Source organism: Cannabis sativa, chromosome 9, assembly GCF_029168945.1.
Source record: "Cannabis sativa cultivar Pink pepper isolate KNU-18-1 chromosome 9, ASM2916894v1, whole genome shotgun sequence".
Lineage (NCBI taxonomy): Eukaryota > Viridiplantae > Streptophyta > Magnoliopsida > Rosales > Cannabaceae > Cannabis > Cannabis sativa.
This window is the reverse complement of record NC_083609.1, coordinates 58057572-58077380: the sequence shown is the minus strand read 5'-3', so window position 1 is coordinate 58077380 and position 19809 is coordinate 58057572. Positions and strand designations below refer to the sequence as shown.

The following is a 19809-nucleotide window of genomic DNA, read 5'->3' as shown; positions in this document are numbered from 1 at the left end:
AGATCGAATTTGACATTCCCCATCTTCTTGCTCGATTGATCACCTAGTTCTGAAGCTTGAAACAACAGAGCAGATCACCTTCTTGATTGATCAAGATTCAACTTCAACAGCTCCAAGATCCATCTTCGATCAACCCAAGCTCTGATACCACTTGTTGGAGATTCAAAGTTCAATCTCACACACAAAGAGAGTTCAATATACATCCAAGAACACTCCACTCAAGCACTTAACCGAAACCAATTAACAAAGCCAATGAACCACTTTAAAGAACTTAAACAGAAATAAAATAGCACTTTCTTTATTGATATGAATCTAAATTTTACAAGCAGAGAGATTAGACTACTCATTACGATTACATGGTATTTATAGGAGCTAATACACAACTACTACAACTAACTAAACCGACACGTGTATAGGTTTTAACTAACTTGATTAGTTAATTAAAATAGTTGCTTATGTGGCATATTACATAGTCACACTAAATCTAACACTAGGTCGTGCTTCGTGATTCTCCATCTGGTGGTTTGTTGGATGGGGGAAAAAGATTGTCTCTTAATCTTCCACCAAAGGTTAGATTTTTTACTTTGCAGTGGCAATTGTCTACTTCTCGGTTAGAACAGCCTTTGGCTTTAATCTTTATTGATTCACACTTGGTGTTACAATGGTGATAATCACGAACAACAATGAACTCATAAGAGGATACATTTCTATAGCTTTATTTCTGTACAGAGAGAATTTAGAAGAGGAGGAAATAGAAGTTAAAAAAAAATAACTCTGATTGTAGAAGAAGTTGATATTTAAAGGCAATGTCCAAGAGTGTTGGAAAGACAATATTGTCTCCAACTAACTTAACTGTCGAAAATGAAGCTTTAAAAAATCTACTGGTTGTAACTGAATAATAGCTAGACTTAACTAACTTTAACTAACACCAAATAAAAACATCAGTATTGAATCTAATTGATTGAATGTTGTGTTTAAAATTAAAAACAAATGCTTCTATCGTTACTTCTTTAGGTTTAGTCTTAGATAATATTACAATAGGTTTAGAGTTATTAGGTATTAGTTTATTCTAATAGATCTTTTAATGGTGTTGTTTATACCTTAGCCAAATTTATCTTGACGGGAGATAATAATATAATTTGGTGGTCAAAGAATCTTATTTATATTCAAAAACCTGTTGACAGCATATGCTATATTTAAATAAATCACCCCACCTAATACAGTGCTTGTTGCTCTTGAGATATGGTGGTTTAGATATTTTTTCAATTAATATGTATATTACATCTCCACCTACAAAAAGGGACCACCAGAGAACTATTTGTTTTATTATATATAATATTACCAAAAAGGGCAAAAAAAAAAAAAAAAAAAACTTTTTGGGAGCTAGTTGTGACCTAACTCGAGTTAGCTATTTGTGAGGTAGGGTTTATTAGCTTGGTTTAGTTAGATATGTTATGTTAACTAGGAGTAGTACTGGTCATGATGAGTTAGGTTATAAACCAAACGCAAGAACTTTGTAGTTTTTAATTATATAAGTCAAAAGCTGAGAAGAAGGAGAAAGAGAATCGTAAGGCTCCATCTATACATTACAACATCCAATGTAAGGACATATTTTCATACCTAAAACTTCTTTGATTCTTCAATTTAAGGCTTTGTTAAATCATATATATTATATATACTATAAACTTTGTAGTAAGATAATTTAAATATAAATATATATATATTTATATATCTTTATATATTAAAAGTGCCTATCTAACGGCGTTTCTTGGTTTCTTGGTTTAACAGAATATACTTAAAAATAAAAAGAATATTCTGTTAAATTTAACGATTAGGTTTGATCTCCCGTTAAAAAATAAACCCAATAATTAAACCCAAAAAATTAAACAATCTTTTAAATATTAATAATCTCTTTTTAAATTAAAAAAATCATGCCACATATCTCTCTAACAAACCTATCTGTAAAATATTAATAATTTTTTTATTTATTTTTTAAAAAATAAAAATATAGATAAAATCTTATATATTATTATTCAACAATTAATTAATTTTGTTTAGAAAAATTCTATAATACGGTATCTTAAAAAAATAAAGAGTACATTAGTGCATTATTTTTAAAATGATATATTGTAAAATCAACCAATAATTTATATGTTAAGAAATAACAAAAACAAGTGGTGATTTGATTTAAGATGTTAAAACGGCATTTCTTGGTTTTAACGATTAGGTTTGATCTCCCGTTAAAAAATAAACCCAATAATTAAACCCAAAAAATTAAACAATCTTTTAAATATTAATAATCTCTTTTTAAATTAAAAAAATCATGCCACATATCTCTCTAACAAACCTATCTGTAGAATATTAATAATTTTTTTATTTATTTTTTAAAAAATAAAAATATAGATAAAATCTTATATATTATTATTCAACAATTAATTAATTTTGTTTAGAAAAATTCTATAATACGGTATCTTAAAAAAATAAAGAGTACATTAGTGCATTATTTTTAAAATGATATATTGTAAAATCAACCAATAATTTATATGTTAAGAAATAACAAAAACAAGTGGTGATTTGATTTAAGATGTTAAAACGACATTTCTTGGTTTTAAGATGTTAAAACGACATTACTGTAATTAGTATTTACCTTATATGTTTGTGCTTATTTTTAGTTTTATTTTTAATTTTACCACCAAGAGGAGAAGGTTGAAAAATATTAGAATATGAAAATATTATTGGTGCTTATTAGTAATTTGCAAAGAATGTGAAAGTCTATAAATATATAGTTGTGTAGCTATTATTAGATATGAAATGAGATAATAGAACTTTTTTCAATTAGAAGATTAATGTACATTTTACTATTAATAACATACATTATTATAACACAACTATGTTTTACTTACTAAATATACTGACACATATTTTATTTTTATAAAACAAATCGTTCAAATAATTATACTATTTTAATTATTAATTAAAATAAAAAACTAAAATATTAAATAAAACTAACACTACGTGCCTTGGCACGTAACAATCACCTAGTATATATATATGCATGCATGCTCTAGCTCTATAGCTAACTTTTCAAGAAGATGAACTCTATATATTTATTTATATATAAATTTATATATATATATGATGGCTGGCCATTTGAGCTTTCACGTGCACATTTCTTATTATGATTGAGTTCATATTGTGTCTATATTTGAAAGTTTTCTTAATATAATATACATACATATATATAATAGTTTGGTGTAAGATAATATATATATAAATTAATGTAATATATATACCTAAATTATGTACTACAAAAATTACACATATCATATATATATATGACATTTTTTTTTAGATTGGATTGTTTATGTTTTATAATTATAATTTGTTTTATTAATTAGTATATTTAATGTTAGTATAAGTGTAATTTTTGTTTAGTTTCATTAACACTCTATTAGTATTTTATTCAAAATATAAGACTTAAATTTTAAATTATTAGACTAAGTCTGAACAAAATGATGTAGCATAAGTCTTCTTTTTAATTACGACAGGAACGAAGTCCGTTCATAGTACTAACAGAATTTGATTAATATTAATTACTTATACTACTAAAAAAATTATTATATTTATACTACTTACAAGCTCAAAATTTTAAATAATTATACAACTATATTTACTTATTTTCTAATATGGTATGATGTTTTCCAATCAATTAAGAACATGATGGGTATATATTGTTAGACATTTATATATATAAACTGAAATGTATATGTTTAAGTATTAAGTGCGGAATTAATCAAACATATATACACTATGAATAAGGATCGAAATACCTCCAGCCATTGAATCTTGAGCTTCAAACCCACATAAGTTTTGATCTGCAAAGGAAATTGACTACCATGGGTAATCGGGCTTCCTCGCTCTCTCAACTCTCTTTAGATGGAATTTGCTGTTATGAACAGAATGAGTGAGGAGCTCGGGGACCGAGACCCTATATTTATAGGTGAGATACTCCATCAGTATCTATGCCACATTAATTGTCAGAATATTATGACAATTAATTCAGGAAATCAAATCCCGAGGAGTAATGAATATAGAAATCGACCATATATAGAATATTACGTAATTGATTCTCGTCTGCATTCAATGAATATAAAATATTCATTTATCAGAATCAATAATATTATTTTATTTCCTTAATTAGAAATATTCTAATATTCTCCCACTTGGTCAGCATTTAAACTAAAACATTCAAACCCAAACGTTCCTCATTATATAATAAACATACGAATCATAGCGACATGTCCTCATTATAAGTCGAGTATTATCTTCCATGTATTACGATATATTTATTATATAACAATGTACTTTATGTGGCAATGTACTTAAGTGAATAAACCCTAACCCTTATGTTTATTCAGGTCCTCTTACGATAATTTTCTCAGATGAAATTAAGGTGCACATAAATATGAGAAAATATCGAAATTAGAGTTTCATTAAATAATTTTTGGTTGTACAAATAAAAAAAACTGCATATGGGTTAACTGAATCCCATATTTACTTTATGATCCTTGAATTTGTGTTGCGGCATGCCTTTAGTCAAGGATCTATGCGATCACCCAATTCAGTTTGCGTGATTAATGACCACTTATCACGCCTTTTTATGGCTAAATACTTAATGTCGATATGCTAGCTTCGACCAGTACTCTTAGAGTTATTAGCCATAAATATTGTAGCCGAATTTATCGCAAAATTTTCTTAATGGCCTAATGAAACTGTAATTCTGAACTCTAGGCCTACTATGAAACTCTATAATACATCATACGAGATGTATCCTCAAAACAATAAATGAACCTGACTTCTATAGTGAAATAACAATCAAGATTCTCTACAATATAACTTACTGGTAATCTTAAGGACGTAATAAAATATTGATTTACGTTAATAAATACAACCAGTGAAGTATGTTAGAATCTAATTGGTTAACTATATTTCCATATGGTCAATTCATCTTAAAATATGTATGAATATAATTTTTAGTATCTTAAAGATACCTCATCACTTTGTATGAAAAATAAAGTGGTCTTAACTTTAGTTATTCTGATACTACTTAACGATCCTGAAACAAATGTAATGCAAAGTCTTATTCAGACTCTTAGGCATACATTAGGCTTCTAAAATAGAAGCAAATGAATGTTCTTAATTTATTCTCACTCCGAGATCATTTTTCGTATGCTTTGGTTCGAGTTGAATTTATCACACTTAAAGATAAAAGTTATATCGTATGAATAATACATAATTTTATTTAATCGTAGATGCCGTGGCTACTCTCTAATTAATTAAAAATATATATATTATTTATATTCCTTATCTCAAAATAATAATTTGAGATATGAATTGTTTCAACTTATATAGAAAACTTTTATCATCATTTGCAAGTAACATATTGTCTACGTATAAAACAAATATTACTCCCGCTAACCTTCTGGTATATAATTATTTCCATAATTCTCTTTTCAAACCTAAAGGAAAAGATGATATAATACCAATTTGTGAGATGTTTGTTTTAATCTATAGGTAGACATCTTAAGCTTGCATATGTTCACCACTATTAGAGAAAAATCTTTATGGTACCGTATACCTTCTTCTCTAGTTCACTGTTTGGAATTGATTAATGAATTAAAACAAGCAACAAATGCCAAGGTCTATAATAGAATCTTTTATAAAAACAAGTGAGAATGTAAATCTCATTTGTTATTGATTCTTAGTTCAAAATGAATTTCTTAGCAATGAATATTCTTTTATATCTTTATGTTTCTCAATGTTGCCTAATGAATATTATTGGTGAAAAAACCTATGCTTAATTAATGTTCTCCACCCCATTAGACAACTTTACTAAAGATAAACTTTATTGCTATTTAAGATATTCATTTCTTCATTCATGGCATATTGTACTACAACTTCAATTCTTTATCATTCTATAATTTAATTTGTGTCTCAAATTAATATTGTAGTTGAACTCTTATTGTACAAAATGTAATCACTAGAAAACATTGATCTTACTGTTCTAATAAGTCATCTTAAGGATGGACCAACAAACTCTTAAAAGAGCAAATGGTTCAATAACATGTTATTTTAGAAATTGTAAGCAATTACTAAATAACATAACTTATTAGAATTTTACCAATGACTTGTATATTATTAATGATTAGTTATGAATTCTCAATAACCATTAATCTTAAGGGATGTTGTGAATCATAATTAATCTAACACTTTGAGGTGGAAGTTTGAGAAAATATGAATGATCTTTCTCGGAAACTAGGTTCCTAGATTGATCACTCCCATCGATCAAGTCAATTCTTAATTCCACAATTCTAGTGTTGTGAGATGGATAATAAAATATGTACCCCTTAAACCTTATAGCTTTTCAAATGAAATATGCTCATTTATGGTTTAGGGCCCGGATCTTTTCTTTGACAATTGTACTCTAACTATATATGGGTATTTATAAAATGTGTACATGTCATCAAGCTCGGTTTTCAACCTTATCACAACTCAAAATATGTTTGAGAAACAACTTTGGTTAGAACACGATTCGATATGTACACCCCATTGTTGAGTATCAATAGACAAAGATTTAGGAAAGATTGGAGTTTGCTATGTAGGCTCCACCCCATGTCCAAAAAATGCTTAGTTTCTTAAATCGTTACACACTATAATTTGGGTGTACCAAGCATATGTATCGGGCAATGAACCCATGCTTTTAAAGAAACTTTACAAATACACTGGGAGTTTATCCATACTCACGAATTTTGATGTAGTATTCTCCATTTTATATTTGATCTCACTATCTTAATATGCAAAATGCACCATTTCTCTACTTAAGATTTAAATGTCTTTGAAACATATAAATCCATACTTTTGTAGAAAAATTATTTATGTGAGTAATCGTTAAAAAAGAGATGCAAAATTTGAGTCCATGTCTTCAAAATTAATTGACTTGTATGATTTCTAATATGATAGAATTCTAGTATGCACCGATTTTGACTTGTTGGAATACATATTCTTAATGAAATTCACACAAGTTCTAAATAAAGTTAGTAAAATCTAGTGTAATGAAGATCCCCACCATTTACTAACATTTATTCTATTTATGGAGATATGTTCCATAATTTTTGGTGCTATAATGTAGAAGAATTCTTATTAATAACACATTTCTTATTGTCAGATTGAACTTGCATATCTTTATGAGTGACATCATTTGTAGTAAAGACCTCTAAATGTGTCTAAATCAAGTTTCAATAGAATCTTGGAACATAAAGATCTTTGCCAATTTTAAAACAAAGTCACTACTATATTGCTTGTTCCTTAAACTTCTAAATGTGAGAAGTTATCTTGTCTGTGGATAAGATTTGCTCACAGTCACTGACTTTCTTAGGTTTATTTGTAAACCTTGCAAGAAATTATGAATGTGGAATAACAATCTAAAATAATCCACTATGTGTTAATAATCACATTAACTATATTAGAATGAATTCATACACAATAAATTAAAATTTATTGGTGATAATAAAGTGTGATTTATTTTTCTTAATTATACAAGAAAACCGTATATGCTAGATGAAATTATCGTAATAAATTTTGAAAATTTCTACTCTTATGGAAGAAATTTTCTACTAGTATGGAAGAAATTTATGAATAGTGATGTAATAAAATTACATATATAGTTTTGAGGTTTAAATGAATCATGTTTTTACCAATGAATAAACATGCTTAAATATGAAATCTTATTAAACAAAAATTGCCCGTGGGCTAAATTTTTAATTTAATAAGATTAGATTTAGATGTAGATTATGATAGATTTACACAATTTATGAAAAACTTAAAGTTTAATATTTCTATCTCAATGAAAGGTATGAAACACTTAATTATTTATAAATGTTTCAAAATTTTATACTTTATGATAAAATTATTAAATTAAATCTACATAATTTCATGTGGGATAAATTAAGAGAATTTAATTTAACATATTAATCATGTGAATATAATAAAATCCCTGTAGGGTAAGATTATTATGTTCACATAATTCATGTCCATTATGTGATCTTAATCCACTTAATATATATAATTTTATATAATTAAGGATGCCGTGGCTACTCCCTAATTATTTAAAATTATGTGGTTCACTAGACACCAAAGTATAAATCGAAGATTAAAATTTTAATAAATCCAAAATTGCCTGTGGGCTAAATTTTAAATTTAATAAAATTAGATGAACTTTATGATAGATTTAATTAAACAATTAGTTTTGGAAAATGAAGGTTTATTATCTATCTTTAATTAAATTTGTGATAACACTATTAAATTAAATCCCCATAACTCCCTGTGGGGTAAATTAAGAGAATTTAATTTAACATATTATCCTAATTAATTATACAAATATAATAAAATCCCTGTGGGGTAAAATTATTATACCTATATAATTAATTACAAGTTATGTCCATTAAGGTGAATTTTAATTAATATATAATTTTATACAAATAAGGATGCTGTGGCTACTCCCTAATTATATAAAATTATATTTTCACTTTGACATTAGGTATTGGGCTCTACCTAAAAGTAATTTCGTTATTAACATAGTAGACAATCACTGAGATTAATGCTCCTAGTGTGGTCGTCCGAAGATCATTAAAAACCGTTCTAGATATGAGCATTTGTCCCAAATTCATGTTTTCTTATGTCAAACCACAAAATTACTTACATTTTATTCATATTTTATTCATTTTAGGAAGTTTTATGAATATTTTATGAAGTTTTATGAAACTTAATGTGCTATATAAAATATTCAACCTATCTTAATGTTTGAATATTTCTAAATATATCTAGCACTATAAAAGGAATTTATGTATAGCATTTAAATCATACAAATCTAAATTAATTGCATTAAACATAAATTTGCCAAATAAATACAAATTAATACAATTATTGTATGATAATAAATTAAATGCTTAATTCCATAATATATAATTAATTATGCATTTATGACCATATAATATCTTAAATATTTATACTAATAATTAATTTGTATAAATAAGGTAATTATACAAATTAGTACAATTAATTATATGAAATGAATTAAATGCAAAATTAAAGACTATACTTAATGGCAGATTTTTCAAATTTTATTATTTTAAACAATAAATTACATAAATTTGGTAATAAATAATTAAATGCACAATTATACAAATTGCACAATTATTACATGCCTAAATAAATCATGTAATTAATTACCATATTAAAACAAATTTCCATTTTCAGTTTATACTAAATAACATATTAATTCTAAATATATGTATTAAATTAAAAATGGAAATTAATGAATGCAATTTATTGACTAAATTAACAATAGGAGAATAATTTATATTTCCAAATAAATAAAAAATATATAAAAAAAAAAAATCGAAATTTTTTTTTTCCCTTTTTTTTTTTTTTTTTGAAAAATACACTGCCATAAACGACATAATAAAATTTCCTTAAACTTCCAAAAATCATGAAATCAATTCCAAATGAATCTAAATGCAAAATTAAGACATTCATATAGATTTTATGCATCGAAAATACATAAAACAAAGACTTTAAAAATCACCAAAATTTTCTGAAAAATAATTTTGAGATTTCTTTGTTTTTTCAAAGTGGATTTTCATGCTTAGAACAATCTATATTAATATATGAATGTATTAATACATATACAATATATATATAAATATATATATATACATATATATATACAGAAAAATAAAAATACTGTATGTATATATATAAAGATGAAATGTATATATGTATATATTTGTATATAGCATTTAGATATATAAATAATATATATATATATATACAACATATATACGTAATGAAATGAAGAAAAATATATATATATTTATAAACTGTATATGAATATATATATGTATGAACTCAATGAATAAACAAGTATATATGTATGAAAATATATATGTATATATATAATTGGGATTGAATGAATATGAATATATAAATATATACACAAACGAAAATAAATACATATATCAACACTGAATTAAATATATATATAAACACTGTATATACGAGTATATATATATATATATGAAACTCAAACTAAAATCAAGGCAGAGATAAAAACCGCTCTGATACCAACTGTTAGACATTTATATATATAAACTGAAATGTATATGTTTAAGTATTAAGTGCGGAATTAATCAAACATATATACACTATGAATAAGGATCGAAATACCTCCAGCCATTGAATCTTGAGCTTCAAACCCACATAAGTTTTGATCTGCAAAGGAAATTGACTACCATGGGTAATCGGGCTTCCTCGCTCTCTCAACTCTCTTTAGATGGAATTTGCTGTTATGAACAGAATGAGTGAGGAGCTCGGGGACCGAGACCCTATATTTATAGGTGAGATACTCCATCAGTATCTATGCCACATTAATTGTCAGAATATTATGACAATTAATTCAGGAAATCAAATCAGGTAATGAATATAGAAATCTGACCATATATAGAATATTACGTAATTGATTCTGTCCAGATTCAATGAATATAAAATATTCATTTATCAGAATCAATAATATTATTTTATTTCCTTAATTAGAAATATTCTAATATATATAACATATAAAAATAGCTGAAACCAATAATTTATGTATATATATAAAATTAATTAACTTGAATATTGACATTATGTTTCATAATTTTTTTGTGCAAGAGATTGCTTAATTCGTATTAATCTATTTGGCAAAATGAGCTACAATGATGATGAGCAAATTGTTTCAATCCAAGATGTACCAGGTTTGTGCTTTTTTTTTTTTTTTTTCAATTTTTCATTTATATACTATATGCTTCATTCATACTAAAAATGTCATAAATATATATGCTTCATATTATCTACAACAATTGTTACATTATATGCTTCATACTAAAAATGTCATAATTATATATATATATATATATGTTTCACAACTATATATGTGAGTAGTAGATTATATAAATTTAATTAGAGTATGGGTTATAAAAATAGTTTATTATTATATTTTAGCATATTTTAATTAACATAGGCTAAAAATTAGGTGAAAATTATCATAACATATAATATGAATCAAATTTGCACCATAATAAATATTACATTATTTATTTATTTGCTACTAATTAATTTTATTAATTAAAAGCTTTTTAACAAGTTTTTTTATATTTATTTAAATGACTTATTTTATATATATTATTTGAGTAATTTGCGGTATAAATATCTAAGTTTAACTCCTAATTATTGTAAATAAATACTAAGTTTAATTTTTGGCGGTAATAATACTTAAATTATAATTCTGAAACTTTTGTAAGTACCTAACTGTTAAATATTAAGTAAATTGTCACGTGTCAATTTTTAATTGGTGCAACTCATTAAATTTTTTAATTTTTTTTATAAAAGTAATTTAAATATACCAATAAGAAAATAATACATGGATAATGACTTAAAATTTACCTACAGAGTTCCAAAAAATAACTTAAGCTAGCATTAATACTGCTAAAAATTAAACTTAGATATTTATTTACAATTAAGAGTTAAATTTAAGTATTTATGCTACAAATTACTCGTTTTCAATAAAAATTTAATAACTATGTTGATTTTAATAGTTAATTGGCAGCTTATGCATTAGAGTATACACCAACTCCGGTGGTTTTAATTATTACATTTACATATATAAATATAGAGGAGGTTTTAATAGTTACATTAAATATGTAACCATCATGGTTACATTTTTTTTAGCCATTAGATTATCATTGAATGGTTGTGATTAATTTAGAAATTAATTAAAAATAAATAATAATTAACTTATAACCTAATAGTGACCTAATAATTTATTTCCTTATAAAATTTTAATCAAGATTAATTATATTTTAAAAATAAATTAATTATAATTATTAATTATTTTTTTGTAATTTATTATTAAATAAGGATCCTTTAGTAACTTTTTTTGCTCTTAAATTATTAAAATTTTTATAGCAAAATTCTTTATAATTTAAAATTATACACATATAATTTTATAATTAAAATTTTATTACACTTATAACTTTAATTTAAAATTATTACACTTAATTATTTAGTTTTTTTTATTTAAATATTTAAAAAGTAAAAAGTGAAATAGATTAAATGTATTTTTCAAAAAAAAAAAAAAAAAAAAAAGAGGCTAAACTCCTCCATTTTTTTTTTCTGATGAGGGAGTCATTTACTCAAAAAACCAAACCAGAGTCAAAAAAACAAAGTCAAACTCTCTTAGAAAACGAAACAACCTCAAACTCGAATAAGAAAATCCATACTTAGTTCTTCTACTTATAAAAAAAATAATTTAATATCATTTAAAAATAATTAATTATTTAAAAATTTATTATACAAGAAGAGAATTCTAATTTGTGTAAAAAGAAGTTTAATTTTTGTAAATAAAAAATAAAATTTCATTGTAAATATTATAATTAAATGGCTAGACTGTTAAATATTTAATTAATTATTTTAAGAAAATAATTAATTGTAATTAATTGATTCTAAAAAAGAAAGTTTTACCTATTGGTAACCTGCTATTATAAGTAAAAGAAAAATGTAACCATGATGGTTACAACAGTATTATTCGGTTAGTTATATCAATCTCAATTGTTGAAGTCACAATTCATTTTTTATCATGAAATTATATATTTACTATAAAATAAAATAGAAACCGACGTGCAACTAACAATTTAAAATTTAATTTTCGCGCATTATAAATTATTCAAGAAAATTAAAAAACATGCAAAATGTTTAGTTTTATAATTACAATATACACTATCAAATTGGTTAATTAATAATTTCTTTATATACTAAAAACAGGTAACTGGAAGAGTGATGCCCATTTAGTGACAATTTTTTAGTCACAACATAATTTTTTTGTGACTAAATGTGACTTTTAATCACAACAAAATATTACTTGTGACTAAAACATAGTTTTTAAATACAAGTTGTCACTAATTTAGTTTTAGTCACAACAAATTAATTGTAATTTTTGTGACTAATATTTTTTGTCACGGACCTTGTAGTCACAACTTTTTTACTTTTAGTCACAAATTTTGTTTTGACTAAAAATAAAAAATATTGTAGTGCCTATCTAAAAAATTTACTATATATTTGTAAATTATATATCTTTTTGGGTGCTTTGATGAATTTTTAAAATGGAAGCACCGATACACTCTTGTATATTTTGATATTTAGAAAAAAAGTTTAGTCCGTTATAGCTATTTAAGAGACATCCTTCAAAATTTTAAGATATTCGAAATAACTTACAATATAAAAAATAATGTTCAAACAATCTATTTTATACGCGTACAACAAACATTTTAAACTATGTTTTCGGCATGTTAAATTTTTCTGAATATTTCAAAATTTTATAAAATATCTTAAATAACTATATTGTGTACTTGCTTCACTTTTAATTAGAGAGTGTTTCCTATCCTTTTATATATGCATTATTAATATTGAATTAATTTGGGATGTGACACACACACAGAGAAAAATTCGACACAATTTCCAGAAGGGAAAACAAAGTTATCAATCATCAACAAGTCAGAAGCACCATTAGAAGAAAACAAATTGAAAGTGATGTTGGAATTGACAGGGTCAGGACTTGGTAACGATAGATCTGGAGTTGATCTTGTAACAGTTTTAGATGTGAGTGGGTCAATGGGTGGTGAGAAGTTAGCAAAAATGAAAATGGCAATGCAATTTGTGATTAAGAAACTTAGTTCAATTGATCGATTGTCAGTTGTTACTTTCAATGGTAATTCGATGAGATTATGCCCATTGCGTCAGATTACTGAAAATGCTCAATCTGAGATTGAGAATTTAGTGACAGCTTTAATTGCGGAAGGTGCCACTAATATTAGTGCTGGCCTTGAAACTGGGTTGAAAGTTGTTAATGATCGAACACTCAGTAAAGGTCGTGTGGTTGGTATTATGCTTATGTCTGATGGTCAACAAAATGGCCCTCGTGATGCTACCAAAGTTGAGATTGGGAATGTGCCTGTTTACACATTTGGTTTTGGGGCAGACCATGATCCAACAGTAAGTTCATTTATATATATACATATATGGTAACATTAAACTTTTATGGCTAATTAGTAATTTTTTCCTTCAACTTTTACATATACTAAATTATATTTCCTGAATTTTTTTTGTCATTAAAAATTCCCATGAACTATTAAGATTGTTAGATTTAAGGACTTTTATCTAATTTTAATAAAAAAAATTCTAACATGGATCATAGTTCAGGGGCATGATTTAGTACATATTAAAATTTAAGAGATATAACTTACTAGATATCAAAGTCTGGGGAGCATGGTTTAGTACATAAACAATCACTGAAACAGTAAAATTGAATTAAATTAGACAAAAGTCCTTAATCTAACAATCTCAATAGTTCAGAAAATTGAATTAAATGAGACAAAAGTCCTTAAATCTAACAATCTCAATAGTTCAGGGGGAATTTTTAATCGCCAAAAATGTTCAGGGGGCATGATTTGATATATGTCAAAGTTCGGGAAGAAAAATTGCTAATTAGCCAACTTTTATATATCAACAGTGTTATTTAAAGCACGTTTAAAACACTCACAATAGCTTCTCTCTTCAAAAAAAAAAATGAATTTTTTTTTAATTTTAAAGTTTCTTTAAATATACTATTCATAGAATATTAATTAATATTCATTGTTTTAGATATATTTTTTGAATTTTAATATAATTATTTTTGTATAGAGATGTGTGTATGAATTATTATTATAAAATATAATAAAGTTTTTAAAATGTGTAAGATTTTGGTGATGGATGTTAAAGAAGTTGATGTATGTTGTAATGTAAAATAGATAAAATAGAGTTTTAATGAGATATTTAAAAAAGTTAGGAGTTTATACTAGTTCAAAATCAAAGATGAATGCGATCTTTTTTATTTTGAGGAAATAAACTTGTTATTATAAATTAGATAGAAAAGTCATTTACAATAAATATTTGTGATAATTTTGGTTATATAGGTGCTGAAGATTGTGGCAGACAACAGTGCAGGAGGAACATTCTCAGCTGTTCAAAATGAAGACAACTTGAGCATTGCATTTTCTCAGTGTTTGGCTGGTCTTTTAACTGTGGTTGTTCAAGACTTAAAGCTAACTCTCACAGAAGTCGAAACAGAATCGAGCATTGAGAATGTTTCTGCCGGAAACTACCCTCAATCGAAGGACATCGACGCCGGCTCTGTTACCATTTCATTTGGTGATCTTTATGACAAAGAGATACGTAAGGTCTTAGTACACCTTCTTCTTCCTTCTATTCCTAAGCCAAGGGGTGCAGATGTTCTAACAATTGATTACAATTATAGGTAATTAATTATTACTTAATTAATAATATTTCACTTATTCTTATATTCTTAACCACTTAGCAACAATTTTATATATAGCATAGTTATAATAGTCTCTTGAGCCTTGTAAAAAATTTTACTTTATTTTTCCTTAAACTTGTTTAAGATATTTTCCATGTGACAGTTAATATGGAGATTTATCCAACAAGTACTATATATATGTTAAATTAAAATATGTGAGACTCGACGATAATACTTGCACATATTCTATCTTTATATGTGCAGCACTGGAGGGAAATTATTTAGGGTAACTCCTCAACGCGTTAACATAAGGCGAAAGGAAACACTAGTAGAAGAGACAGAGAAGGAAGATGTGATGATGGAAGATAACCGTCTTTTTGTTGCAAAGACAATGAAAGAAGCGAGATCTATGGCTAACGATAAACGACTTGAGGAGGCACGAGACAAGATTGTTGATGCCCAAAACATGTTGGAGGACGGCGTTGCTTTTGTTGATGAGTCAAGCCCTAATTATTCGATGGTTGAGATGTTGAGATTCGAGTTACAACAACTATCGAGGTTGATGAAATCAGAAGACATATACGAAAAACAAGGACGTCCTTTCTTACTCTCTTCCGAGACATCTCATGATCGACAGCGTTTTGCTTCAAGAGGAGATGTTGATAGGATGCGTTTATTTGCTACACCTCGTATGAACTCTTACCTTGAGCAAGCCAAGGCTTTCGATGAGGATCCAACTAAGCCATTGCCCAATGCAGATGATGATTTGAAGGAAGAACTTGAGGCTGATCCACTTGGTCCTATTGTTGGAGCTCTTAGCTACTATATTCAATCAGCCATTCAGTCACTTCAAGCTATTGACAACATAATCAAAAATGGTCGTTAATTTATTATTAAGTAATTAATTATTATAATATTGTTTAATTTGCTTTTGCTTAATTCAAGTTTAATTATGTGTTAAATAAACAATGTATGGTTTGTGGGTATTAACTAACTGTTTTGTTTTAGTTTATTGTTTTTCTATTTCAGTTAGTTAGTTTCTTGTCAGTTAGTTTCTTAACTAACTCTCTTGTATCTTGTATTGAGTGGTATAAATAAAGGGACTTAACTCATTTCAAGAGTTAAGCTTTCAGCTAAATTTTCCTCTGTCTTTTACTTTCTCTCTGAGATTTCTTTGCTTCTTGGTTTCTACCTTTTTCTGTTTAGCTTGTTAGCTTCTACATGGTATCAGTTGCTTTCAAAGGAGTCGTCGATTCCACCCTCCGATCCTCCTCAGACAGTCACAGCACCTGCACCAGACGTGTCTGCACAATCCGCTGCTTCTTCCCCCTCTGTTTGGAATCCATTTTTGAGTTCTCTTTCTACCTCTCTCACGATCAAGCTTGATCGTACTAACCTCCTTTCTTGGAAGTCTCAGGTTGTGCCTACGGTTATCGGCCACGATTTGGACGATATTCTGTTCATTGGTATATCGCCCCCCCAATTCTTCATCAATGGAGCTCTCAATCCTGCCTTTCACCACTGGAAGAAACGTGATCAGCTTCTTCTGTCATGGATTTGTTCATCCATGACTGAGGGTGTTCTTGCTTATGTGGCTAATCATCATACCTCTTCTGCAGTTTGGAGAGCACTTGAACAGAGATTTGCTAGTCAATCTCGTGCCAGATTGCTTCAATTGAAAGGTCAGTTTTCCAATGTCCACAAAGGAAATCTGTCCATATCTGATTATGTTGATAAAGTTCAGTCTCTTGCTGATTCTTTAATAATTGCTGGTTCTAACATAAGTGAACAAGATATTGTTCTTCAGATCTTGAATGGATTAGGTGCTAAATTTGATCTTGCTGTCTCGGGCATCACTTCAAGAAGTGATTCTTTGACACTTGATGAGGTTCAAGCCTTACTCATGTCTCATGAGAGCCGGTTAGAGCATCACAGCTCTATGACAGACATTTCTATGAAACTTCAGGCCAACCTCACTGTTGGAAATAACAAATTCAACTCAGGGAAGTACATCCCACCACCTGCTCGTGGAAATTACCCTAAGAACTCTTCAAGAAATGTTGGTCGAGGTACTAATCGTGGTTCTTTTGTCTATCATACAAGACTTATTTGTCAATTATGTCTGAAGAGTGGACACACGGCTGCTGTGTGCCACTACCGCTTTGACAATGTAACGTCCCCGCTTCAAGCCTCCATTGGGCCCTTACACCCACAGACTAATGGCTCTTATACACGAGTTCATCACTCTGGCTGCTTCATGGATTAATGACTGACCCTACAGACCAACACGAGTGTTTTCAGTGTGCTTTGTCCTCACTCACACACATCCTGGGAAAACTTCCCAGGAGGTCACCCATCCTTGAAATTACTCCAGGCCAAGCACGCTTAACTATGGAGTTCTTTCGAGATGGGCTACCGAAAAACAAGATGCACCTTGTTGACTTAGGTAGTACCAATCAATCCATTTAAGCCCTCTTCAACTGTGTAGTCCCATACCTACACAGTCTTAGAATCATCCCACTTGACCTTCCCCAGGCGGTGTGGGATTGTACACCTTCCCCGGTGTTTCCCCTTACGGATCACGGGACTACTGACTGTCACAATCACCCCCCCTTACGGGGTTCGACGTCCTCGTCGACCACACTTCCGGCTGGGTCTCTGATACCATTTGTAACGTCCCCGCTTCAAGCCTTCATTGGGCCCTTACACCCACGGACTAATGGCTCTTATACACGAGTTCATCACTCTGGCTGCTTCATGGACTAATGACTGACCCTACAGACCAACACGAGTGTTTTCAGTGTGCTTTGTCCTCACTCACACACATCCTGGGAAAACTTCCCAGGAGGTCACCCATCCTTGAAATTACTCCAGGCCAAGCACGCTTAACTATAGAGTTCTTTCGAGATGGGCTACCGAAAAACAAGATGCACCTTGTTGATATAGGTAGTACCAATCAATCCATTTAAGCTCTCTTTAACTGTGTAGTCCCATACCTACACAGTCTCAGAATCATCCCACTAGACCTTCCCCAGGCGATGTGGGATTGCACAGCTTACCCGGTATTTCCCCTTACGGATCACGGGACTACTGACTGTCACAATCACCCCCCCTTACGGGGTCCGACGTCCTCGTCGACCACACTTGCGGCTGGGTCAAGGCTCTGATACCATTTTGTAACGTCCCCGCTTCAAGCCTCCATTGGGCCCTTACACACACAGACTAATGGCTCTTATACACGAGTTCATCACTCTGGCTGCTTCATGGATTAATGACTGACCCTACAGACCAACACGAGTGTTTTCAGTGTGCTTTGTCCTCACTCACACACATCCTGGGAAAACTTCCCAGGAGGTCACCCATCCTTGAAATTACTCCAGGCCAAGCACGCTTAACTATGGAGTTCTTTCGAGATGGGCTACCGAAAAACAAGATGCACCTTGTTGACTTAGGTAGTACCAATCAATCCATTTAAGCCCTCTTCAACTGTGTAGTCCCATACCTACACAGTCTTAGAATCATCCCACTTGACCTTCCCCAGGCGGTGTGGGATTGTACACCTTCCCCGGTGTTTCCCCTTACGGATCACGGGACTACTGACTGTCACAATCACCCCCCCTTACGGGGTTCGACGTCCTCGTCGACCACACTTCCGGCTGGGTCTCTGATACCATTTGTAACGTCCCCGCTTCAAGCCTCCATTGGGCCCTTACACCCACGGACTGATGGCTCTTATACACGAGTTCATCACTCTGGCTGCTTCATGGACTAATGACTGACCCTACAGACCAACACGAGTGTTTTCAGTGTGCTTTGTCCTCACTCACACACATTCTGGGAAAACTTCCCAGGAGGTCACCCATCCTTGAAATTACTCCAGGCCAAGCACGCTTAACTATAGAGTTCTTTCGAGATGGGCTACCGAAAAACAAGATGCACCTTGTTGATATAGGTAGTACCAATCAATCCATTTAAGCTCTCTTTAACTGTGTAGTCCCATACCTACACAGTCTCAGAATCATCCCACTAGACCTTCCCCAGGCGATGTGGGATTGCACAGCTTACCCGGTATTTCCCCTTACGGATCACGGGACTACTGACTGTCACAGACAAGAACTATGTTCCACCCAAATATGCCCCTCCTCGTGCCTACCTCACTAAGATTGAAGTTGAAAATGAGCATCAGGTACCTCACACTACTATTTTACCTGATTTTGGAGATGACAATCTATGGTTTGTTAATACAGGGGCAAATGTACATGTCACAAATGGTTCTGAGTCCCTTGATTCCCCTACTCCTTATGTTGGAACTGAGACACTTTCTGTAGGTGATGGTAAGAGTCTTCTCATCACTCACATAGGCTCTACTT

General features: G+C 29.3%; 1 protein-coding gene across 1 annotated transcript; it reads left to right on the top strand.

Moving 5' to 3' along the window:
- Positions 1-1255: 1255 nt before the first annotated feature.
- On the top strand, positions 1256-16571 carry LOC115723301 (probable E3 ubiquitin-protein ligase EDA40). The gene is made up of 5 exons (XM_030652741.2): positions 1256-1600; positions 10767-10847; positions 13586-14139; positions 15099-15439; positions 15704-16571. The coding sequence occupies exons 2-5, from the start codon at positions 10799-10801 to the stop codon at positions 16323-16325; spliced, it is 1566 nt and encodes a 521-aa protein (XP_030508601.2). The 5' UTR covers positions 1256-1600; positions 10767-10798; the 3' UTR covers positions 16326-16571.
- Positions 16572-19809: the final 3238 nt, after the last annotated feature.